Source organism: Leptonychotes weddellii, chromosome 5 (genome assembly GCF_054177405.1).
Source record: "Leptonychotes weddellii isolate Sample4059 chromosome 5, ASM5417740v2, whole genome shotgun sequence".
NCBI classification, from domain to species: Eukaryota; Metazoa; Chordata; class Mammalia; order Carnivora; family Phocidae; genus Leptonychotes; species Leptonychotes weddellii.
Genome location: NC_138373.1, coordinates 61293051 through 61320111, shown reverse-complemented (window position 1 = coordinate 61320111; position 27061 = coordinate 61293051). Strand labels below are relative to the sequence as shown.

Here is a 27061-nt window from a genome sequence, read left to right as displayed (position 1 = left end):
AATTCTACATTCTGAAAATGGAGAATTCCTTTTGAGTGCCCATAGAATTTTCACAAAATTCAGTATGTTTGGCAGTAAGGTTTGCTCTAATAAATTTCTGTAGTAGACATATTTGACATTCATTTTAGTCTGCCAATGATTGCATTCCATTGGTTGTCTCTGGAATGTGGATTGAAGGAGAAGAAATGGGGACCTTTCTTCTTACACATTTTTATATTTAGAATTTTGATATATATGTGTTGATTTTATAACTTAGACAATTAAACCCTCATCTTAGTAACATCATGATCAATAAGTATGTAATTTATTGTACCTAGTATCTCCCATTTACCTAGTGTAGCCTTATTAGGGGAAGGGGGATAACCAAGAAATATAAAAATATATAAAATATAAATAAAATAAGTATAAATATATAAATACAAATATATATAAATATAAAAATATAAAATATAAAATAAAACAAAAAAAATAAAAAATATAAAAGAAACCTCATCTTAGTAACCTTTGATCAATGAGTATGTAATTTATTATACTTACTATCTACTAATGTGCCTAGTATCTCCCAATTACCTAGTGTAGCCTTATCAGGGGAAGGGAGATAACCAAGAAATATAAAACAATCTGTATCTATAAATAATTAGGTGAGGTGGACATGTTTTCCTGATTTTTAATCATGAATAATTCTTGCCAAATACAGAGTTCAGTTCATGTTCCTTCAAGGTAATTTGGTACCCTTGATCACAAGTGTGCTGGATTACCATGTGAACATAATTAGGTATATTGTTATTCTGATAACATCTCTATTAGCTTCATTTGTTTGGGGGGCCTTTATGGTCAGTTTGGAAACATGAAATGAATGTAATTCCATTAGCATTAAATCCTCAATAAAAACAGAATGTCAATAATGAATGTAAATTGTGGGCAACATTGATAACTAGGTTGTAATATTTTAAATTTGGTTGGAAAAACTGAATAGCAAAGCTTTAGTTGGTTCTCTTTATACTTACAGAAAGAACTGGTTGTCTTCTTGGGCCGTGTTGCAAGGTTCATCTTTACTCTTTACCAAAACTCAAGGAAGCAGCACAAGTTGGGTAAGTATTTCTTCTCTTTGAAGGCTTTACACATTAAATTATGTGGATGGTATTGTACCTGAATTTCACGAAGTATTTCAGAGTCGTCCTAGCTACAGCTGGTGTGCAAATAAAAGTAAAGTTTTCTAAAAGATGCATTTTGACTTGTAACAAAAGAGGAAGACTAATTAGAAGTCTGATTAGTTGTATTATTAAAATCAACAAAATCTGTTTTATCCATTGAACTGAAAGATGGGCTTACTACTTGGACATTATAGGACAAAATAGGTATCTTGATTCAGCTCTGGGGTATTACAGGTTTCCCCTGCTGTCCAAAAGCAGGGTGCTCCTGTGAAACCTTTGTAAAGCAAAGAAGCAGTTATAATTAATCTATATGGAAAAATTTTTGAGCATTCCCAGACCACCCGCCCCCCCCCCCCAAAAAAAACCTTTTAGACTTTTCTGATACTTTAGGATATATATCTTGCTAATGGATGCACAGAGGAGCTAAAACACAGATGCTCACGCAGTGAAAACTGGTGGAGGGATGCTGACATGCTGAATGTGGTTTCCTGAGAAGGAGCTTAGTGGGCCACTTTGCTCAGGGTGCGTGCTGCCTCCATTAATTGCTCGCAATGCAACAAACACTGAACACTGTTTTCACTTTTAACCTTTTTTAATGAAAGTGGAAATACTCATCAGATTTGTTTTGGCTAGCAAAAACAGGTACTAATGTCAGTCTTTTATAAAAAGCGAAGTGGTGTAATGTGATCTTTCGAAAAGCAAGGGATACCTGTAAAACTTCCTTGTGCTTGTGACTTGGCTAATTCAGCTAGTCAGAAAATAAGCAAAGAAATATGTCAAGCCCCACCTTGAATTGTAATCTGATCTTTGGATACTAGTTGGTGATTCAGGTGTCCATATCTGTATATAATGTCAGCCAGCTTTTAGAATAAGTAAATGTCCCATTACTCATGGGGTTTTGAAGTTTTTTGTATATCTGAATGTTTACTATTGTTACTCCTTAGTTAATTTGTAATACAAATACTAAAAATTATAATTTGTGACATAACAGTTAACACTTTTTGAATGCTTACTATGTATCAGGTACTATTCTAAGGACAGATGATTAGGTATATATTATCTTCTTAAGTCTGATATAGCTACTCTTTATCAACCCCCCTTCCCCTTTTGTAGTTGAGAAAATGAGGTATATATCAGTTAAGGAGCTTGCTGAAGGTTGTATGGCTAGCTACTAAGTGGCAGATCTAGGTGGCATTTTGTCTCCAGAGTCCATGCTCTGGATAGTTCCAAAAATTTTTGGTAATTGAGTTTGAAAGGTCAATGCTTAAATAAAATGTAAAATGAAATCAATCTAATGTCTTTAGTTTGCTTTATATCCTACCTTAACCAGTATTTCCTTACATTTACTGAGTCATTTTAAAATTGAACAGGACCTATGGACCTTATGTTTGTTGAAAAAGAAAATCTATTTATAAAATTCAAGCAAATTCTACTCATCTACATTTATAATGCAGCCATTTAGCATTCTTCTAAAATAGGAATGTCACAGAGCATGTTAATCCACAAATACTTTGATATGGCAACCCAAAAATCCTCTGGATTGGGCACTAAAATGAACATTCTAGAATGTTTCTTCTGTTTTACTTCACCTTTGATTTGCTTCATTGTTTAGCCAATACAGTGGAACTGACCTGTAATATATGTTTTCCATATTTAAAGATTGAAAGTCTGGTTTCACTTATCTTAAATTGATAGTTATATGTTTCTCCTTTTTTTTTTTTCCCCCTGAGGTAAAGCATATGGTACTTTCTCGTTTGTGTTAATGCATATCTACAGGGTTATGCAATTATTTCTTCTTCCTACTTGTGGCTCAACTTTTATTTGAAATTGAGTGCAGGAAATGAATGAAAGAAGAGGAATGGAGAAACAGAGATTAAATAAGTAATAAAAAAAAAGTACCCAAAGAAAGCTGGATAATGGGCATTTATTTGATAATTTCTGATACCTAAAGATTGGAGGTTGTGGTATGTACAGATAAAGTAGAGCATTATGGTTGGTAAGAGGCATCATTTAGGTAGGCAGGTTTGTATGCTTGTAAAAGAAAATGGAAACTTCGTTTTAAATGAAAAGATGTTAAGTGATTGTTAGTACATGATTGTTAGTACAGGCTGGTTGCATTTCATTTAAGATTTTCACTCATGAAGGTTTTACATAATTCAGAACTCATAATTAAATCTCATCCTGACAAAGGGTGTGAGGTGTTTCTGTTCATCAGCCAGAGCTGTGTCACTGTGTTGCCCTGTGGCAATAGCGGAGGCAGAGTTTAAAATTCACTGAGCTAGCCAGCTTGGCAATTGTAGAATTCTTAATGAGTTTTTAATTTGGGGGATTTGCTATTTGAATTTTTGCCTTTAAATGAAATTTTACTAATACATTGTGAATCATACAGTATATCATCATTTCAGATTAGTATAATTAAATAAAATACAGTCTTACTGTATTTATAGTCTCAATAAAAACTAAACAGATGTGGAAGGTGATAAAATGCTTGGTTATGCAATCAATTCTTAATTTTTGTTTTATGGCATATTTAAAGATCAGACTATCTTGCTTTTTCTTTCCATATGTAACACTTATGAAGGGAATGAAAACTAATTTAAGTGGTCTAAGTAAAAGCAAGTAAGATTATTCAAATAAAAAGTGTGTGAGTGTGTATAATGTATTTTGGCATTAAACAACATTCATAAATATTAAAAATTGGTGAAATATGTGAGAGGGTTCTTAATTAACTCTGTAATTAGAATTGTTAAAAATGATTTGAAAAAAAAATAATAGTTTCTCTGCTCAGTCACCAAGATTTATTGTAGGTAAAATGTATCCTTTTTGTATAGTGAAATCACACCTGAGGATGAGAGTCTAAGGCTGGTATATAAGCCAAAAAGACAAAAATCACCTACAGTGAAAATTGTCCTTGAGTATCTCTTAGGAAGGTGTTAGAAGTTGATCTGTAGCAGAGCCATCTTTTGCCTTTGATGTTGGGGGAGATTGCTTTTCCTCTAGTTGAGTTTGGTTTATGTTGTTGTTGTTATTATTATCATCATTTTTGAGTTTGGTTTATTTTAAGGGGCCATGTTGCAGAAGTTTTGTTCTTTAAAAATTAGTTTTTCACACATAGTGCAAAAACCTACACCTAGGTCCACTTGAAGAAAGAGCAGGTTCAAATCTTTTGCTCACTGCAGAGCATATATTCATTGATTGAAGGCTGAGCAAAATCATCCACACTATTTGAAGTTGTTTTTTGTTGTTTTTAAATAATTCACACTTTGTATTTAGTTTTGGTTCCATTGATAGTTAATATTGAGTAAACAAAATGTACATATGCAGCATGCAACTCCACTGTATAAGATAAATTTTACATAGATGCTGTATCATCCAGTGAGCCATTCTTTCTCCTTTAGGCTGGATACATTCCAGTTGTTTTCTGTGTATTAGTTATCTACTGGATTGTGATATCAATAGCATAAATTAATACTTGCTTTTTTTCTTACTTCATTTCACCTGGTTTGTTCAACAGACATATAAAAGCCTGTTTTGTTCTAGGCATTGTGTTAAAAGTTTGGAGGTTTTAGAAGTAACATGGTCTCTGTCTTCATGGCTTACACTGTAATGGGGAAGACTGACAAGTGCACGGTGACGATATGACATGACATGTATTGTGCTCCCTTTCAGTTATCATTCATCATATTCCTTGAGTATTACAAAAATCACCCTACAAATACCACTAATTATTCAAATTTACTTATATGTGCATTTAAATTTCTAAAATTTGTCTCCTTTTTGGGTCAGATAATTCTTTCTTCTGGGGGCTCTCCTATAAATAGTATGGTATTTAGCAGGAGACAGAAGCATCCCCACCTCTAGTTGTGACAACCACAAATGTCTCCAGACATTGTCAGATGCCCCCCAGAGGACAAAATTGCCTGTGGTTGAGAACCATTGTCTTAGAGGAAGGGGAAGGCCAACTGGATGGTAGGGCCACTCCCAAGAGAGGACTTAGAAAGGGATACCAGAGGACAGTTGCCCAGCAGGTCACAAAGAGGGAAGCTCAGGGATTTATGAGTAGGGGGCTGAGCAAGGTGGCAGTGGGCCAGATGTGACTCTCCCTATTACCCCTCAAGTCTTCTGTTGTGAATATAGGCTAAGACAAGTCTGTTTAATGTAATTTCTATAAAGCATTCACCTTAAAAATAAAATATGAATTTATGTAGTAAGAGAAAATATTCTGAGATATAAATGAGAGGGGCTTTATAAAAATATTTGGAAGTTAAGCTTTGTTTGTGTTGTGTCTGCTTGTAGAATTGTATTTTTGTCCCGTTTGGTTCCATATGCTTTTCTCTTGTGTGTCATTTTGCCATTGTGCATTATTATGACATCATCATTTTCTTCCCTTTCTCCATCAAGTCATTCTGCCAACAGGGCTCAGTCTCTGAGCTCTTGCTTTCACTGCTTTCTTCTTGGAAAAATTCTGTCAATCGTCGGCCTGCATATGTAAAATCTGATCCTGTTTCAGCTGTCACTGTATGTGTTCTTGTTGCATGCCCCTTGCCACAGTAATTCCATTTTCTTTGCCCCGAATATGTTGGAGGGTGTATGATCGAGTGGAATTAAAGTTTGAAAAAGGATGAATAACAAACACAAAATTTTGCCAACCGTATTGAATGCATTTTTACCAGCATTCTGTGCCCTATCATTGTACTTGTATTTGGTTGCCCTATCATACTTGGTTAGTTGTTTGTATCTTAGCTTATAGCTAACCATTGACAGAGCATGTGATGGCAACAAGTTACGTACATTGATTTTTACCATTCGGTTAAATGTGCACATTTAAGTTTCATAACTTTTGAGATATATCATTTTTACTCAGAAAGTTATCTTTGCCCATTGTAGCTTTATGGTTTATTAAATGTCTTTTGAATGACAAAAGGTACTTAAGAAGGGCAAGACTTTGTAGAATAGTTAAAATTTTTGTGATTGTTATTATGATTCCACTAATAAAAATTTCATATAATATCCTAAACTTTGTTTTGATCCCACTAATACATTCAAAATAATATCCTAAATGTTGTTTTGTTATAACAAGTACATTATTTAAGTCCACGTTGCTAGCTGAAAAGATGAAGTAAACAGATGACGTCGAACCATTTATTAAATGCGAAGCCACTGAGTAGTTACTGACGTTATGAATAGTGCATAAGATATCACTAGGTTGATGGGTAAGATCCATTTCCAGTGACAAACATAATATGACTTGAAAATATTCTAAGAAATGAAATTTCCTGTAACAAATCTTTCACCTTAAGATGACAATTCATTAGCCCTTAAAGATTTTAAAACCTCTAAACCTTTCAGTAAATAGGAATGCTATTTTCTATTCTTAGTTAACAGACTTAACAAAAATTTAACTTAATGATGGCAAGATGCAGAGTAAGTCTATATTTAACATGAATTTTCTGCTACTTGCTAATCTTTTCCTTATCTGGTTAACAAAATATAATAGCTAGCTAAGTGCTTTTTCTTTTCAAACCACCCATGTCAGCTGTCTTCCTATTCTTTTCACAGTTCCTTATTAAATTGCTGAGGCTTTATTAGCATCTGGCTCTAGTTATAATTTCTAACAAAGGCTGAATAAAAGAATATGGGGCTTAGAGTTTTGTTTTTACAAGTTGTTGTTGACAACATAAATAGTCGATAAGGAAATAACTCTTGAAAGCAGAGAATCACATTGGTTTAGAGACTGTTTATTAGGTGGAAAAGCACTTGTTATCTGCCAGATATTACTTATACATATGTAAGAATATTGCCTTGCCTTTTTGAACACATCCTTTTACTTAGTCATATATAGTCTAGGATCATTTCCAAGAAATGAAATTGCTAAAGCCAAAGGATACATGTGTTTGTAAATTTGCAAATACAGTATTACCAGTTTTCCCTCTCTGGGCATTATTCTAGTTTATACTCCACTTGCATATGAAGACCCCATACTCTATGAGAAACATAGTGTTTTTTATTATTATGTTCAATTAGCCAGCATATAGTCCATCATTAAAAACATAGTTTTTCATCTAACTTCTGGAATTTTTTTTTTCTATACTGATGGGTGAAAAAGATTTTAGTGTGGCTTTATTTTATATTTTTCTTATTAAGATGGAAGTTGAGCCATTTTATTTCTGTTTCTATGAACAACATATTCATATCTTACAGACATTTCAGTTTTAAAGTAGGAATTGTTATAATAAAGACAAAAATTTGACGTAATCACCTGTTTGGTTTATTGTTAATAATTGGTCTTAATTCTTTTTGATGTACACGTGTACATGAACATCACAAAGGTTTTTCCTTTTTTCTAAAATGAAGTTTGGGAGTAATCAGTCCAAGCCAGAGTTCACAGTGGACCTAAAGGGGGCGACGGTGGAGATGGCTTCAAAGGATAAATCCAGCAAAAAGAATGTGTTTGAGGTAATATGTTTGTTTTCTAGGTATTATTCACATTCTTAACCATAGTAATTGGATGTTCTTTTTTGAATTCTTTTGAGCTGTATTTCAGTGACTGATTAAGGCAAAGTTGGTCATTAAATAAGTCAGTTTGGTATCATAGTTTAAGGGAGAAGAAGCGGGCATGAAGAGTGGTGCTTCATTTGTGTAAGTCATGGGATCTCAGACTATAGATGACAAGCCTTTGTTCCACAATCTTGCCTTTCCCTACCAACAAGAAAAAGGGTGTGGTTCCAGATCACCTGGGTGGCTCAGTGGGTCAAGCGTCTGCCCTCTGCTCAGGTCGTGGTCCCAGGGTCCTGGGATCGAGTCCCGCATCGGGCTCCCTGCTCAGCGGGGAGCCTGCTTCTCCCTCTGCCTGCCGCTCCCCCTGCTTGTGCTCTCTCTCTGACAAGTAGATAAATAAAAACTTAAAAAAAAAAGGGGGGTGGTTTCCTTTACCTACAAATCTAATAGTGAAAAATAAATTGAAACCTTTCCATTTTGTCATTAAAAATCCCCCCCCACACACACCCAGTAGGGGCACCTGGGTGGCTCAGTCTGTTATGGGGCTGTGTTTGGCTCAGGTCATGATCTCCGGGTCCTGGGTTTGAGCCCCGCATTGGGCTCCTTGCTCAGCAGGGAGTCTGCTTCTCCCTCTCCCTCTGCCGCTCCCCCTGCTTGTGCTCTCTCATTCTCTTTCTCTGTCTCAAAAAAATAATAATAAAAAAATCCCCTCCCCCCATAATATATGATTCTGTATCAGTTATTTATTGCAGCATCTCAGACCACCCCAGGATTTAGTAGCTTAGGAAAAGAACTGTTCTGTTTGTTCGGATTGTGCCGAGCTGAGTGATTCTTATCTCAACATGGGACCATTCATGAGGCTTCAGTCATTCAGTGGCTCACCCCGATCTGGATGGTCTAGTTCACGTGTCTGGTGTTGGTCCAGCAGTTTGCTAGGCCTCCTTCTTTATAAGATCTCTCCCTCAAGGAGGCTGCCCCAGGCTTCTTCACATGGCAGTGTCAGGCTTCCAAGAGGGTGAGAGCGGAAGCTACGGCACTTCCTGAGGCTTAAACTTAGAAGTCACACATCAGTGTATTCCGTTGGGTGAAGCAGTCAGAAGGCCAGCTGGGTATTCAGGGTTGTGGGGAACTAGAGCCCACCTGTCGATGGAAGTGCAGTCAAGGCACGTTGCAGAAGGGTGTGTATATGGAGATGGGAGGAATTATTCAGACTGTCTTTGCAAACAGTCTTCCACATCCCAGCCTTCATTTATAGCCCCATGTGTCAGTCCTTTTTTGTCTTGTTCATGCAGTTGCTGTTTTCCAAGTGAAACTTAGGTTTCCCTGCTGTGATTTTTACTCTTTGTTAGTACTGACCCATGGCAGTCTCTGTCGGTGTTTTCCAAGACCCATCAGAAATGCTACCACAATACTGATGCTTCTTTTTTATTTATGCTTTTAAAATATCATTTAATCTAGTGTAATTTAGGTTTATCATCATCTGTAAATTACTTGTCCCACTAGATGATGATTTTTTTTTTAAGCAGAGAGACTATATTTTTCCTTATCTTTAAGAAAGAACCTCTAACAGAGAATATCTTATGTGCAGCGAATATTCAGTATTGGTTGACTGGCTTGACCCACTCTGTTGAAAGAAGTACAAGAAAGGAAGTCAGTGTTTCCTGAATTAGCCTTGCAGTTTCAATAAGTGATTTCAGAGTGAAAACTATTCCATGGTCAAATAAATGTAGGCAGTGGTGTAGATGTTTTTCTTTCTTTAGAAAATCAGAGCACCCTGGAATATCAAAGCCCTGAGACGTTTTGAAGGAGAGAATCTTGTTTAACTTTCTTTAATGCAGTATTTCCCAAATTAATACCATATAACTGTTTTTTCCTTTTTTTTTTTTTTTGAGGAATACCTTTTCTAAACATTACTTCGGGAACTATGTTTGAGGCATATGTCTCAGAATGTTGTTTGGGAAACATTGCCATATGTTCCTCAAGGAAAAAAAAATAAACAGTTACCAACCAGAAAATAGGAGGAATGCTTTCTCCTAATACCTCCAAATTTTTTGTCAATCCGGTGTAAGAAACTTTGAACCAAAGAGATCCTTACTTGTTAGTTCATGATTTGACATAATTTAATACTGTTTCTGCCCAAAAGTGATGTAACATTTATTGTCTGTGCCTTCTCTTTGCATTAAGCCATTATATTTATTTACCTATTAAATAGGAAATAATAAAAGTTTTAACTCTTTCATATATTTTTTTCTACATTTATTTTTTAACTGGAGAGAGAAAAACATTCCTCAGATTTACATAAAACTATCACAGATTTTATTTCTTTACAAATGAATTTTGTTTCAATGCTAATTAAAAATGCACAGCTTTGATACTTGAACGTATTTTTTAATGATATGGTATACTAGATTTTAGCAAGTTTTATGGCATTTGTGTGTTGGAATTTGGGACCCTTAAGTTACTAGATTTTCATTGAGAATTTTTTATGAGGAAAACTTCATGTTTTATATAATAATTCCTCTGGGATTATTTTATATTAAAAGATACTCCATTGCTGTGCATTACTTTAACCTTTCATCACTCAGTATAATATTACGGCATCTACTCTTCTGGCTGGTGGTTCTGTGGACTTTGGCTTGAATATATTCATTTATTTGGGGGCTCCTGGCTGGCTCAGTCAGTGGAGCATGCGACTCTTGATCTCGAGATTGTGAGTTCAGACCCCACATTGGGTGTAGAGATTACTTAAAAATAACAATAAAATCTTAAAAATATATATTGTTTATTTATTTGGTTGAAAGTACTAACCATCCTCTTTTTTGTTTTCTCCTTTTCTCTAAAGCTGAAAACCCGTCAAGGAACAGAACTGCTAATTCAGTCTGATAATGACACTGTTATTAATGATTGGTTTAAAGTTCTTAGTAGTACTATCAATAATCAGGTATGTGTTTGACTTAGGTAAATTTTTTTTACTTCAAAGCTGTTTTTCTTTTCTGCATTTTAATTGGTTATTGCATATCTAGTTTCCAGTTTATATGTAATAAACACTTTTTTAATATGTATTTTGACAAGAGGTAGGAAAGGCAATGGTAGTTTAGCCATTCCTTGGGGCTGGTGAATGATTTAATATTCTCAGTTATATAATACTTGCTAGTAGTGGATTTTAAATAATTTTCACATGAGGCACTGGTCCAAAAAGAAGTAATTCAAGAAGAGGGACAAACCATTCCTAGTGCAGAGTATTTAGTCAATGACCAATGAGTTGGGAACAGTACTATTTGGTGGAGACAGGTCTTAGGTAAAGGTATGAAATGAAAGAAGCACTAGTCTTTTCATGAGCACTTTTTCTTTCCTCATGACACCTCTCTAGCTACCCCTGGAGGTGTTCTAGTTCTCCCCCGTCCCCCAACCAGGGAGGTGTTCAGTTCATGTTCCTGGTAAACTTCCTCTTATATGTGTATGTATTTTATATATATATATATAGTAGACATATGATACGTTATATAATATATGTAGTATATGTATAACAACCAAAAAGAACCTCAAATTTATATTCTGCTGCTGTTAGTAAGAGCAGGAAGAAACAGATAGGGGCCGTACTTTTCCAGACTATATTCTTACGCCCTCACTATATGGGGACATGGCTCCTGACTAAGGATCATATGTCAGTGACAAAAAGGAAAGTGAATACTTACGGGAGTGTGTTACGGTTTTAAACTAAACAGAGATTGAAAAAAAGTTGGGAATCACAGGCTTTAGTAGAGATTGAGAGGTCTTTCAGAGACTATAGGTGAAGCCTCATTATAATAAGGTTTGTGATCTTACTGAGTGAGGTATTCTACCTCTATGGGTTTCGTGTTTTCACTTATAAAATAGGTTGGATTTGATTTGTCCCAAGTGTCCCTTTAAACTCCAAAATTTTTATGATGCATTCAGTTCAAAACAGCCAGATTTGGAATCTTGAGTATTAACTCTTCCTCCTCTTTTACCTCTTCTAGCCAGTTATTCACCCATCTATATAAATATTCTTCCTTTGCAGTTTGTAATATTGTATATTTCTGAATCTTGTCTCTTCTTTCCATTTATTCCTGAAACCATCATCAGGACTTTATATGTTAGATAAGAGTCAATTCCTAAACAGTTTTCTTACTTCATTTCACCCCCCACCAATCCGTTCTTAATAGCATTGCTATATGAAACTTCCTAATGTTAACTTTATAATTCTCTCCTGCTCAGTAAAGCTTCTGTGACTCTCATTAAAATTCAACAACCTGAGCCCAATCTATCTTTTCAAATGTACCTTCTACTCTACCCAATATGGGCTTTCAGCTCTAGTCACTGTAATCGGTTCCCAGTCCCTTGAAAGCAAGTATAGCTGCATTCATTTAACAGATGTGGGAGTGCTTTGCCCTGGAGATAGAGCAGCACGCAATTCCTTTGCTACACCTTTCCCTGCGGAGTTTACAGCCAAAGACAGAAGATTACTGAAGACAGACAACTGAGCAGTTAATACAGTGAAATGTGATGAGGCTTATGATGGTGAGGGATATACAGCTTATTATAAAAACACTGATTAGGTAGGAATTAACCTAGTGTTAGGGATCCATGAAGGCCTTGCAGAGAAAGTGGGTTTTTGTTTTTTTTTTTAATTGAAGCCTGTAGGATCAGGGAATAAGCCAAGTGAAAAGAGAGTAACATATTGTTGACTATGAAATTTAAAATATATACTGTTTATAAAGTGGCAAAAGATACTGTAGAAATATGCACAATAAATGTAGAAAGATGCACGAAACAGGGAAAATTGCAAAACCTTATTGAGAAACATTGAAGAAAATCTAATTATATGAGAAAGTATATCATGGATTAAAAGATTCAATAATGTAAAGATAAAATATTCTTCCAAATGATTTATAAATTTATAGACTTGAAATTTTTGAATCTCATTCAAAATCCTAGTAGGTTTTCTGCTGGAACTTGGCAAGCTTCTTCTAAAATTCATACCAGAATATAAAGGGTAAAAATATCCAAGACACTCTTGAAGAAGAAAGTGGAAGGACTTGCTCTATCAGATGTTAAGACTTCTAGAACTGTATTAATTAATACAACATGCTGTCCATACCAGGATAGAGCTACAGACCTGTGGAGCAGAATAAAGAACCTAGAAACCAACATTCCTTTGGATACTTTATGCCAGATGTAGCACTGTAGAAAAGTAAGGAAGAATAAACTTTCAATGGTACTGGGTCAGCTGGATATCCAGGAAGAAATTAGAACCTTTCCTAACACGAATCACAAAAATAAGTTCCATGTGGATAAAGACATCAGTGTGAAGGGCAAAGCAATAATTCTAGATTTGAGAACTCCAGTTTTTTAACCTGCAAAAGTGACTTTGGTTAGGCTCTACACGAGTTCTAGGATTTCTTTCAGTGCCTAACATCCATGAATCTGAGTGTGATTACTAGCTATTGATACAAAGTATAATTTGAAAAGATCGTTGGTGTGAAAAATTAATGTGCCATTTGCTAGTTAGCTTTATCTTGTGCTGTTAGCACAGAATGTGGCTTCATCGTGGACTCTCAGTGTAGCTTGTGGGTCAGGACCTTTTAACTCTTGTTACTGTCATTCTTATGCATTTGATCTACATGAGGGAACATAGCCTCATTATCAGTATATAAAGCCATCATCCTGTGAATAATCAGCATTTTTTTATTTTTTGAAATTCAGAATTAATGAATTCCCCCTATGTAGGGGGAATAAGAATATTTTTAAAGATTTACCAAGTATCTAAATCATATATACTTATTGGTTCCCTAAAATCATTTGGGAGGATCAGTTACTGATTATACTGAGAATTATGCTATTACATCTGAAATAATCTCAAAAGTAATATGTGTTTGGGAACTCTTTAATCAACAGACAGTAGAAACTGATGAAGCTATTGAAGAAGAGATACCAGATTCCCCAGGAATAGAAAAGCATGATAAAGAGAAGGACCATAAGGATCTTAAGAAACTTCGTTGTAAGTTATTTACCTATTTTGTTAGTCATTTGAGCATCTTCTCTTAGATTTTTTGAATATTTTAAATATATAAAGGCTGAGTGGAATCTCCATTGTTACCAGGAAATTATAAGGGTAGATATTTGCAATCTTGGTGTTTTAGGAGTACTCTCTCCTTGTTAACTCCTTGTTACTTTTCGGCCTCATCGTGTGCACCCATACAGCATCTTATTAATTTTAAGATGTTGTGGTTCTTTAAGAGAAAAAAGTATATTAGAATGCACTTCTATTGAGGTATCCAGGAAGCTGAACTATATTGATTTAAAAATACATAATTACTGTATAAGGTCTAGATAGAATCTTTACACTTTAAGAAGTCAAAAGTCATGGGACATGTACCATAGTTCACACTGGACACCAGGCAAACATCTCTGGACTAGGATATGTCTGTGCAGGTGCAGCTGCATGCATTCATATCTCCAGATCATTCATATCTATGTATGTATGTGTGTGCAGATATATATATATATATATATGTATATGCTAAAGCCAGCAAATTTAATAGCATTTTCTGATGCAGGCCCCTTGTGAGTTACATTGTTTAAATAGGCCATTAGCTGTGGCTCTGAACTTGTTAAATGTATTTTAACAATCCACATTCAACTGAGAATTTTGGCCTTTGGATTAACTGAATGATTAGAAAATCATTTCTACTTTTGTTCTCCCACATTCTAATGAAGGTTAGGCCTATTAACTGACATTGTCACTGACATATAACAGTGTAAACACATGAAAATTTGATTATTTTAATGCTTTACTAATAAATTCTTTTGCTCTCACATTTCCTCAGATATAGTTCTTTTCAAGAAATTTACTTTTTGGATATTTTTTATTGGAACCAAAAAAGAAATCAGAGTTATGGCAATGTAGGACATTTTTCAAGTGGTCCCATTCTTAGTTTAGAGGTAATTATGATGAGGTGTGGTTAGCTTAAAGTACAAGTAATTGTGATGGATATATATTCTCTAGACTCCTAGTCCAGTAAGGATACTGCAGGATAAGGACTTTTTTTATGTTTTATGGACATTTTTTTCTCATCATTTTACCTTCTAAAACTGATGGAGAGTCAAAGGAGATATAAGTAGTATCATTTATGAAATAATGAGTATAAGTTAGAATAACCAGTGTCTAACACATATACCAAAGAAGGTGCAGTTTGTGGTCAGTGTTTAGTGATAAAAATGAAATGTTTTGTTTGGTTTATCACTTTGAAATTGGGTCTGTGTTAGCTTGATTCTTGACCTACTACTCTTAAACTATATTAAAGTTAGAGTAACTGAATTTATAACTGATTTTTACATATGAAATTAATATGTTTTGAGTGCTGGTGGAAAAATTTTTATCAAAAAGTTTTTATTTTATGAAATGCTTAATATCCGTTTGTCTTAAGCCACAAAAGTGTCTAGCATAGATTCTTCAGAACAGAAAAAAACCAAGAAAAACTTAAAGAAGTTTCTTACACGGCGCCCCACTTTGCAAGCTGTTCGTGAAAAAGGTTATATTAAAGGTAGGTAGAAGTGCTGTTTATAATAATGAACTTTGGCCAAAATCAGAAATAAGACATTTTAAATTAAAAACTGAACATTTTTTGAGCAGTAAAAATGTTTTCATTCTTTAAAGTTAGCAGGTTCATTGGTTTAAAATACATTTGAGTGATTAAAATTGATTTTTCGGGGCGCCTGGGTGGCTCAGTTGTTAAGCATCTGCCTTCGGCTCAGGTCATGATCCCAGGGTCCTGGGATCGAGCCCCACATCGGGCTCCCTGCTCTGCGGGAAGCCTGCTTCTCCATCTCCCACTCTCCCTGCTTGTGTTCCCTCTCACTGTGTCTCTCTGTCAAAGAAAAAATTAAAAAAAAAAATCTTTAAATAAAATTGATTTTTCAGTGCACACAGAATTTAACTAAGGCATTGAACAGACATAAATACCAAAGTAAGTTTTTAGAGACCCTGTACCAGAGGAACTACAGGGGTGAGATGGATGGATAGAAGACATGACAATAAAGATTTTTAGTTTTGAGGGGCATCTGGGTGCTTCAGTCGTCTGCCTTTGGCTCAGGTCATGATCCCAGGGTCCTGAGATCGAGCCCCATTTGGGCTCTTTCCTCAGTGGGGAGTCTGCTTCTCTCCCTGTCTTTCCCCTGCTCATGCTCTCCCTCTCTCTCTCTCTCTGTGTATGTCTCTCTCTCAAATAAATAAGTAGAATCTTTTAAAAAAAGATTTTTAGTTTTGAGATGCACAGATCAGAACTTTTGAATGAAACATCACTAACACAGTAGAAAGAAGAAAATATTGAACAATTTTATCTTGATTGTTTGCCTTCAGTTCTCATTTCAGGTGATTTTAAAATTAGTATGAGATATTTTTTCCTAAATTTTTATATTATTCCATTTATAAGCAACAATAACAATAATGCACTAACAGGATCTTAATAACAGTATTCTTTAAAATCACATATACTTGTATATACCTTTAGTTCTTACAAGCGCTTTTAATTTCAATGATAAAATTTTCTAATACAGGACTCAGTGACATTTAATTAGTGAATAAAGGCATAGGTAAAGGTAATGTATAACATATATATCTGTCTTTGAAGTTTCTAAAAAAGACCATCACTAGAACCTCTGTTTGCAAAGCATCTAAATTAAAATACACAAATGGGTTTCATTAAAAAGATATTTAAAACTTCTGGGTAGAGTTCAGCTAATTAAGTGATTCAAATTAACAACCTTAAGAGTTATAGGTAAACAGGGACTCCCAGATAACGCATATGAATTTAGTATATTAAGTTTAGAACTTTAAAAAAAGAAAAAAGCCTGACAAATCAGTAAATAGCAATTGCTATTAATTTTTCACCAGGCCTTTTTGTTGAGAAATATAAACTGTTGCTGCTTTATGGTGTTCAGGACTTCAAATATTTTGTTTTCCTCGGTAGTTAGCACTAATGTGGCATTTCAGAAGTGTTGGGTTGAAAGACTAATAGAACAGCCTTTGAAATATACTTTGTGGAATCAAGGGTTGGCACACGATGGGGATGCGCCGTGCTTGTTTTAATAGTTTAAAAAATATTCAGGTGTTTACTAAGTGCTAGGCATGAGCCTGGGTGCCATGAATACCTATTGGTTTGAGAACTACAAGGTCCCTGCCCTCATGAAACTTACCTAAAAACAAGAGACAGACAAGATAATTATGACTACCATGAAGAATCTACTGTAGTAATGAAATAGTGATTGTACGTGGTTACCTTAGGCTGATCATAAGGTTTTTCTAAGGAGATGACATTATAGCTGAGGGTGGGAGTGATAAAAAGCTAAGTTTGGGGGAGAGGATGGATCTCTACAAAAGGTATAGAAAACTAAAAGGCTCTCAGGTAAAAATGGGGTGTTCATGGAGTTTAGTAAAGCAGGAAAATTGTTTGAAGTGGAATTGGAATGGGTAGGCAGATCACAGAAGGCATGAGTCACAGCAGACCATGTCGGGATGTACTGAATGTCTTCTATAGCACTGTGAATAGTGATCGCCACTTTGCAAACTACATTTTAGCAGGGTGATTTATTTTAAAAAATAAATCTCTTTCAGATCAGGTATTTGGAGCCAATCTTGCTAATCTTTGTCAGAGAGAAAATGGCACAGTGCCAAAATTTGTGAAGTTATGCATTGAACATGTTGAAGCATATGGTAAGAAAATGAATTTTTTTTTTTATGTTAAGCACACTAACCCATTGTTTTGCCATCAGAATCCTTAGGATTTTTGATTTTGAGTGATGGAACAGTCATAAGATGTTAAGAAAAGCATCTTGTTTGCAAAACTTACATGTTTTAATGGTTACATACATCTGTTTTAAATTAAGACCTTTGCAGGCACCTGTTGAATATTCAGCACTTCTAGCTGATTAAGTGTATGGTATTCTTTGAAGCCATTTGGAGTTGGCCTTTGCTTAAAATGAAGAAGGTGGTGATTATGAAACTGAGTTTATTAAGAAGTGATTTGACAGTGTAGAAGATAGGAGATTGTGTTTACTTACAAGAGAAAGTTGCTTCTCTTTATAATAAAAATGAGATGACATTTTATAACTGTTAAATCAACTATAAAATGTCTAAGTAGACAAACCTTATGTCATTTCCTGTTAAATAAGACTTAAACGAATTTATATTTTGGTTGATTTTAACAATATTTATACTAGTTTTATATAAAATAATTACCATGATGGTAATCACATTAACTTGTACCTGTACATCATCAAAAACATCTTGTACAATTAAAACATTTGCATGATTTGTGATTTGTCAGTTTCAGATCTTGTCGTTGACTTTTTTGTCAACATGACAATAGAGACTCTGTGCCTTTATTTGAAGTTCTATGAATAGCACGTCAGATAAGGTGCTTTGTTAAATGTGTATAGCATTATCATTTAATGAATATTTGGATTTTTTAGGCTTAATTGGGTGAATTTCACAGTTCTATTCCACATATAAAAAGAAACTATATCAAATTATCAATTGTTTTTATAGAGCCTTTATTTTAATTGATAACTTTATTTATTACAAGCACTTATAAGGACAACCATCTTTAAAAGAGTGCTTTAATACGTACATTTACAGGGCGCCTGGGTGGCTCAGTCGTTAAGCGTCTGCCTTTGGCTCAGGTCATGATCCCAGGGTCCTGGGATCGAGTCCCACATTGGGCTCCCTGCTCGGTGGGAAGCCTGCTTCTCCCTCTCCCACTCCCCCTGCTTGTGTTCCTGCTCTCGCTGTCTCTCTCTCTCTCAAATAAATAAATAAAATCTTTTAAAAAATAAAAAAATATGTACATTTACATTATGAAATGTGCAAAAACAATGGATGGGCTGGTTTTATCTTTTGGTTTCCTTTACTTTCTGGACTATCCCCAGGAGTAGAAGTTTATCTTAAATTGTTTGTATTTCAAGTTTAATGAGATGATTTGTTTTGAGATGATCCACAGTCTACATGATAAATTAGAATTGTTGCTGTTTATTAAACAGAATTCAGAGTGTATCTCCACCCCCCTCTCTCTCTGCCAAGCATCTATAAAAAGCCAGTTAGAGGAAAAGAGTATTTGCCCATTTGATTTTAGACTCATGTTAATGAATAAGGATTCTGAAACATGCAAGCATCTTTAGAAGAGGCACCTACTTAAAACACAAAAATATTTTAATTTTCTCTTAGGTTTGGATGTTGATGGGATATACAGAGTAAGTGGCAACCTTGCAGTGATCCAGAAACTGAGATTTGCAGTCAATCATGGTAAGATCATACTCTTTATTATTATGTGCAAAAAAAGCACTCATAACTATTAGAATCAGTTTAAAGTTATTTAAAAAAATTTCCTATTCTGTTTTTCAGATGAGAAATTGGATTTGAATGATAGTAAATGGGAAGATATTCATGTTATTACTGGAGCACTCAAAATGTTTTTTCGAGAATTACCAGAACCTCTTTTTACATTTAACCATTTTAATGATTTTGTTAATGCAATTAGTAAGTATGTCATTACACTTAATTTTTTTTCTACATGTTGAAAGTCCTCTGTACCGATTAAGCCACTACATTGTTTGATCTTTCTTTTAAATTATTTCAAAGGTTTGTTTTACTTTAGAAGTTTTAAATGTGACCACCAGATGTCACTGTGTATTACCAAATGTGAGGTTCGAAACTGTGTCAGTTTTCAATTTCATGCATAATCTCTCATTATTATCTTTTTTTTTTTTTTAAGAACAAGAACCAAGACAGCGAGTCGCTGCTGTTAAGGACCTAATCAGACAGTTGCCAAAGCCAAATCAAGATACAATGCAGATTCTTTTTAGACATCTCAAAAGGTAAGAGGTTCACCACAGAAAAGAAATAGTAATTTAATTAGGGAGAAAAAAAGAGAAAGGTAAGAGAAATGCATGGTTATGAGGTGTGGTATAGGACCCACGAGGTCAGGGTCCCTCAGACATCGGTTCACATCCCAGCTGTGCTACTTGCTGTCTTTGTAACTTGAAAAAGAGAACTCCTTTGGGCCTTTTTCCTCATAGGTAAATGTTCTGGTATGAAAAATATTTACTTAATGTTATATGCGAAGCATTTATATAATGCCTAGCATGTAAGTGTTCAGAAATTGTTGTTTAAGTTAATTAACCTGAAGATGAGATTTTGAGATGAGGACTATTAAATTACCTTAGAAGAAAGCCATCATGGCTTTCAGGTTACTACGTAGCCATTTTAATAACTGATTTTTGCCTTCTGACAGAACACTAGAATAGTAAAGTAAATTATCCCAATGAAGGAGATTAAAAAAAACAAACATAGAATTAGTAAAATGAAAATTTAATCTCTCTATCCTAATGAAATTTTTCCCCCATCACCCTAGTGGAGTAATTATTGTTACCTGAATTGTAGTTCATACTTGTGTCTTGCTTTAGACATTAAGCTGAAATATCACACATTGAAAGTTTGTTAGAGTATGTATAATTATACCTTTCAGCTGTGTTTACCCAAAAGAAACCTTCATGTGATGTTTGGACTGAATCCTACTTGGTTTTAAGTAGCTTGTATGTATTTTAGGAAAATGAGCACTATTTCTCATTTCTAAATGCACACTGTTTATGTTTATAATACAGTTTCAAAAATTTTTCCTCTCATATGTTTTCTCTTTTAACAATTTTTTTCCCCCCTTAGAGTTATAGAAAATGGAGAAAAAAACCGAATGACCTATCAGAGTATAGCAATTGTGTTTGGTCCCACTCTGTTGAAGCCAGAGAAGGAGACTGGTAATATAGCAGTTCATACTGTCTACCAAAATCAGATTGTAGAATTAATTCTACTGGAAATAAATTCCATCTTCGGGCGTTGATTCTTATTGAAGACAGCCTGTGGACTATTGAAGCCGGATTCCATCAGATTTCAAATCCTTATACATGATGTATTTTATTTTTGGACCAAGCAGTGACTCTTTGATTTTGCACTTTTTTGAGGGATCAGAAGGGAATGGGGGAGTCAAGATGTGTGTTAGGCCCTCATATTTGCTGCTTTGTTGCAAGTTGATATAGCTGTGTGTAATTTTGAATTAATTTTATCCTGAATGTTTGCATTTCATACTCTGAATTTCAGTAAAAATCAAAACTTGTAACCAGTCATATACACTGGATAATTTGGTAAGAAAACTACATTTTTTTTTCTCAAACTGGATAATGTAGAATTTCTTCTCATGATTCATTAGATTCATCACTTGATAGAACAGTACTCACTATCAGTTATTTTGAAGACGCTCTTGGGCATTCTAAACAAAATGAAGTATATCCTTTTTGAAACCTGTGTATTTATTTTTCAGGGTTTCTGCATGCAGTGGCAGTCTTAAGTTCTACAGTTCATTCTAACCCAGAGGTAATCCCTCGGCGAAGGCTTGCCACCTTCCCTGTGTTGCACACCATCCTTATTGGATGGATGTCTTAGTCGCTTGTTGGGCAGCACACTAATATTACTTAACACACTGTGATATACTGGAGTTTAATTTAGCATAAGCCAGTTCAGGGTATTTTGGGGCTGTCTGTGCTACGCTGATTTGTAGCTAAGAATCCTGATTATATCTAGTGCCATACTGAGTTCTTGGTATGACACTGTGGAAACAGACATTATTTGATGTAAATATAAGCTAAAGACTTAATGTCCTTTAGCTTATGTATATAATTTTGTTGTATAGTCTCAGAGTACATTCTAACCTGACATTTCTAATCATGATATTGGTAATCTTTTCCGTGAATATTAGGTTTCCTCCAGAAATGGGCTGTTATTTGAGAAACTTAACTGTGTGCACTTTTAGATTTTAATTACATTTACAGGCAAATCACTGTAATGCAAATGGTACTGGAAAAATACTGAATAGACTTGCTAAATGGTAAATGCACTACAAGAGGAATCTTTTAGATAATTTAATATGTACAGAATACATTAGAAAAAAATTTATTACAGAATTCTAACTGCAGTATGAATAGTGGAAACCCATATGTAAATTAGATGGATGTCAAATGGAAAATGACATTGCTAAATTTGAGAATTTCTTTTTACATTACTAATGTAGATTGATTTGTATAATAAAACAGGGTTTGGAAGGTTTTGTTACAGAGAGCATGGTCTGTTGAAGATATTTTAAGATGTATTTTTCTAGATTAACTGATGTATATGAAATGTCTAATCCAAATAAAGAAAACTATAAGAGGTTTAGAGATTTCCCATTGGAAATGTGCATTTTGGTTTTTAATTTTTTTCTTGTTTTTGCATTTACTGGCATACTCTTATACCTCATTTTTAAAAAATCAACTGAATCCAATATTTCCTGCGGTAAATATATTTTCCTCATTTTTTCTGCACCTTTTCTACTCCCTGCCATGCCAACACCTCCTCCACTCTCCCCTCTCCAATTTTCACTTCTTCATCAATATTTGAAAGTGAATGATTTGTGACCAAGACTCCTTTTCTTAGAATTGCATTTGTAATTTACAGATTGCCTTCCTTGGGAACAAATAGTTTTTGTACAATTCAGAAATCTCTCACCTGAGTTTTGTGGTAAAAATATTGTTTGTTGTTGTGGTCTTGTTAAATTGGTAACAAACCAAGCTACTTGATAGCTATGGAAAGCAGATTGTTTTGGGCAGGGATAAAAAGCCCCAAAATGAGAATGTTTGTATTTGTCTAACAATGTCCTGAACAATACAGTATGCTTTAGAACTGGCCTATATAGTGATTGTATGCCAGCAAAACCATTAGACTCAAACCAGTGACGCTCTTTCTCTTCGTAGCTGTGGACATAACAAAGATTAAAATTGTCCTGTGTTTCTTGTTTCAAAGTACATGTGTATGTATGTGGAGTCTTAAATGTTTTATTAGTCTATAGCTAATTAGTTTATTGTAATATTGTATGTACAGTGAGATCAATGTCTTGTGTTTTCATCTTTTGTGAATTAAAAATTCTCACTTGTTTTTTTTTTGTAATAACAAAACCAGTAATATTTTCCTGTCTTGACAACTTGGTTTTTAGTAGAAAATATATTAAAGGCTGAAATAAATTGTCAGTGGAATTTCATTTGCTAATAGGCCCTCCTTCAGAATGTCATTGTAGAAAAGTAGTTGGAAATTGAAAGAAATAGTATATTCACATGTGTTATTACATTTAATTAGAGAAGAAAAATACTTATTTAAATTTTACAACTGTAAGGAATTTTACCCTTTACTCTGGAAAAATGATGTTACCTTTTAGTTAGAGGCAAATCTGCAGAATTTTTTTTTCTTATGGGAAAAGCACAAATGGCATAATTCAGCCAAACTGGGCTCAGGCAGATGTGTTATGTACACATACACGTGGATGTGTATGGAAATGTGTGTGTGTGTCACTGCTTACCTACAGATGAAAACTCAGTAATAGTAATAATGGCAGATACCTGGAGACCTTTGTGCTATTTTAGTTTCATGCCAGGCTTTTTTGTAAGCCTGTAATACTAGATGTTAAGATAGCAGGGAGGGGAAAAAGAGTTATTCCATAATTTTGCTAAGAGATTCTTTTCCAGCTCGTGGGAGACCCTCTAATTAAATATTTAAAGTAAACACGTAGTTTCCCATGACACTAATTTCTCCAACATCTTTAGGCATTTAAAAAACACAGAGGAGGGGCATCTGGGTGGCTCAGTTGTTAAGCGTCTGCCTTTGGCTCAGGTCATGATCCCAGGGTCCTGGGATCAAGCCCCACATCGGGCTCCCTGCTCCACGGGAAGCCTCCTTCTCCCTCTCCCACTCCCCCTGCTTGTGTTCCTGCTCTCACTCTCTCTCTCTCTGTCAAATAAATAAAATCTTTAAAAAATAAAAAAAACACAGGAGTCTACAACATGTCATTTTAGTAAAGAAGAAAAAAAGTCAAATGGGCATCATGCTCTTGCTGGCCTAATAAAAGTCAAATGCTCAAAGATCGCATCTGTATAGAGAATTGAAAATGGGTAGAAAATAAGATTTTATGGAGTTTGCTAGTCTCTCTGAACTCTAGCCATCAGCTCTAATGATCCTCTTTTATAGGAAGCACGGTTCTAATACAAGACTAGAGATGGTGTTTAATAGGGACTGTAGCCTGAATGTAACTGTATATTACATTCCCGGATGTGGGGCACAGTTTTGTTTTTGTTTGTTTTTTAAACAGTATTTCAATATAACTAATACAGTTCTGTTAAATGAAACTTTAGTTTTAAACCAAAAAAAAAAAAAACAAAAAACACACACACACACAAAACCTCCCCACAAAAAACAAAAAGCAGAGGGGGCTGCAAAACAAAATCAACAGCCTTACAATAATGGTGTATTAGAATCTGTTGGAAATTCACAAGCTGCAGACCCAGGCCAAGCAGAGTCAGACTTAGTATTCTAGAGAAGGGGGAGGTACAGAATGCCTAATGAGACATTCTGTAACTACTAAAGACAAGGGACTTCTCCTGAAGAATCTCAATTAGTCTTCTCAACTGAAGTTTTGTGGGCCAGTGGTGGCTGTAAATATATTCAGCTGGATTGAGCTTTTACAAATTAGCCTTATGTGAATATGGCACTTAAATGAACTCTTTCATTTCCTTCATTGCTTCCCTTCTCCCACAGGAAAAAAAGGAAAGAAAAAAAAAAGCACTTTCATGGTACTCTTATAAACAGCACTTGTAGAACAAGGTAACTGTTTACCACTACAAAATGTATTTAGAATCTAGTCTGATTTTTTATTTTTTCTCATCAATCCCCCTCCTATTTTACTTCCTCTCCGTGTTTTCAGAAAAACCGGTTCTGGTAAAGATTTTAAAATTATTAATGTCGATAGCTAAATCAGGTAGTTCTTATAGTTGTGGCTCACACTGTAAGTTGAAACTTGTCATGAATCTTGTTGATAAAATTCATGGTGACATCAGAGCAAAAATGAGGATGTGGAAGCTCTTATCAACAGGGCCTTTGCAGAGGTAGACCTCAAACTCTGTAAGCTCATGGTGGAGTGACTGGTGAAGATTTAGCATAACATTCAAGGGCTCCTTTCTCCTCCTGGGCATTTTGAGAGTTGGTTTATATTTAGGCAAGAGAAATGGGGCTCTTAGACACTCAAGTAAAACTGAGTTTCATTGATTGACAGAACCAATAGGGACCCTCACATTCATAGTCTTACTTTATGGAAGCACAAAATGATAAGCCTAAAACTGAAGGGAAGAGATATCTTGACATTATGTCTCTTTAAAGTTCGTGATCAATTTAAGTAAAGCATATTCTGGTATGTTCAAGTAATATCCTTTGAGGAAGAAACTAGTAACTTCTCTACATATTGGGAGCATCTGTTTTCAAGCTAAGTTAATTTTTATTTGTATGGCATATTGAAACATATATCATGTACATCTATTAGGAATATAGAGGTGGTGGGGGGTTGTGGGTAGGTAGTGCTTTCTTCTGGTCTCTCCTAGTTCTAGTTATATGAATAGTAAACCAGTATCCCTTTCCCTCCCCTGGCAAATCATCAGACGTCAGTGGTTCTCTTTCTACCTGCTGACACTCTGGACTGGCCATTGTGTTCATTAATCTCTGTTTAATATGGATATCTGCTTTCACTTGAGTTCTGGAACTGCGCTGTCCCAATATTGTAGCCACTGGCCACGTGTGGCAACTTAAATTTCATTAAAATAAAGTTAAACATGAAAATCCAGTCAGAGCAGCCACTCTTTGAATGTTCAGTAGTGACGGAGTTGATGGCCGCTGTACTGGACAGTGCTGTTATGGAAGGTCGGTTGTGAGGAATAAGCAATTACAAAAGACAAAATTCTTTCAAAAAATATATGCTCTAAAGCAGTATATAATCCTCCCTCATGCTTGTCTCAAGTACATGACACTAGAGTTTAAAATCAAGGGGAGAGAACATTTTTATAAAGGTCTGCCAAACTTTGAATATTTGTCCCATTATATGCTCTCATTAGGGGTGGCTGGAAGGGTGGTAAATGTGATTTGACTTCTATTACAGCTCCATTACAATTTGGTGAAAATCCATTTTAAACTACAGCCTAAGAAAAGCCTCAGGTGACACTGTTCTCTGGGAAATGTAGGAATGCTGTACTGAGATATTTCTGAGACTATGTCACAGTATTCTTACATTTAGATTTTAGGAAAGATTTTCTGAAATCATATTTTAGAAACTGAATAATTAAAGAAATGGTTCTAATTAGAGCATTCCCTTGAGATCCAAGTTCCCTCACCTTGTATTTACTTTTTATTTTTTTATTTTTAAAGATTTTATTTATCTGACAGAGAGAGACGCAGCAGGAGAGAGAACACAAGCAGGGGGAGTGGGAGAGGGAGAAGCAGGCTTCCCGCGGAGCAGGGAGCCCGAAGTGGGGCTCGATCCCAGAACCCTGGGATCATGACCCGAGCCGAAGGCAGATGCCCAGTGACTGAGCCACCCAGGAGCCCCTGATTTTTTTTTTTTTAATTTTTATTTATTTGTGGGAGAGAGAGCACAAGTAGGGGGAGCAAGCAGCAGGCAGAGAAGCAGGCTCCCTGCTGAGCAAGGAGCTGGATGTGGGACTCGATCCCAGAATCCTGGGATCATGACCTGAGCCAAAGGCAGGCGCTTAACCAACTGAGCCACTCAGTACTTTTGATTTCTAGCAATGCCCTTTAAGAGGTAGTGGAGATCTTGAAGAGCCTACGTACAAAATTTCTCTTTAAATGAGAGTGACATCTAGCCATGGATACAGGGAAATTTTTGGTAGTCAAAGTTAGTCGATCTGCACATGATTTCACCAGATGCTTACTCAAGTGTGGACAGTGACATAATACACAGAGGCCATAGACTAGATGGTAATTAGCATTTTTCATTTTCGTCTTTATCAAAATGTTTAAGGGTCCCAGGCCAGAGGTACTTCTGTGCATAGTTGACATATATAATGCTCTGGTTGAAGAAGATGCTACTGTTGTATGTTCAACCTTGTTATAAAGGCTGTTAATAAGCATCTTATTTCTGGGTAGTGAGTTTAATAGTTCATTACTTATTTCCATTAACCCAACCTGTTGACAGAATGCTTTAGGTCAGACTTAAGCAAATCATAGGGTGAAGAAGCTTTGCCATCTAGTAAAATTAACTCAGAAAACCCTCCTCCCATCTGCTCATTAAGAAGTCCATTGGAATGTGAAATACTTCTTTCTGTGTCTTTTCTTCTGCCTTCCTTATATCTCCCCTCCCCTCCTCTGTCTCAGTAGTTGCTGTTTGCTTTAGACGATCAGATGAGTGGCTACTCACAGAGGCTGTTTTGAGACTTATTTGAGGCCGTTGTGTCCCAAGTGTCCAGGTTTCCTGGAGGGG

General features: G+C 35.2%; 1 protein-coding gene across 6 annotated transcripts in view; it reads left to right on the top strand.

The window, feature by feature from the left end:
• Nucleotides 1-22718, top strand: part of ARHGAP12 (Rho GTPase activating protein 12) — a 117911-nt gene extending 95193 nt beyond the window's left edge. For 5 of the 6 annotated variants that reach the window (XM_081820827.1, XM_031029005.2, XM_031029003.2 and 2 more), the window contains 10 exons: nt 1010-1091; nt 7509-7610; nt 10495-10593; nt 13569-13671; nt 15101-15217; nt 17287-17385; nt 18895-18972; nt 19072-19206; nt 19442-19544; nt 20389-22718. In XM_081820827.1, coding sequence (XP_081676953.1) covers nt 1010-1091; nt 7509-7610; nt 10495-10593; nt 13569-13671; nt 15101-15217; nt 17287-17385; nt 18895-18972; nt 19072-19206; nt 19442-19544; nt 20389-20563 — 1093 coding nt within the window. In that variant the 3' untranslated portion in view covers nt 20564-22718. The remainder of the gene's footprint in view (nt 1-1009; nt 1092-7508; nt 7611-10494; nt 10594-13568; nt 13672-15100; nt 15218-17286; nt 17386-18894; nt 18973-19071; nt 19207-19441; nt 19545-20388) is intronic. The other variant, XM_031029004.2, reaches the window with a different exon arrangement.
• Nucleotides 22719-27061: the final 4343 nt, after the last annotated feature.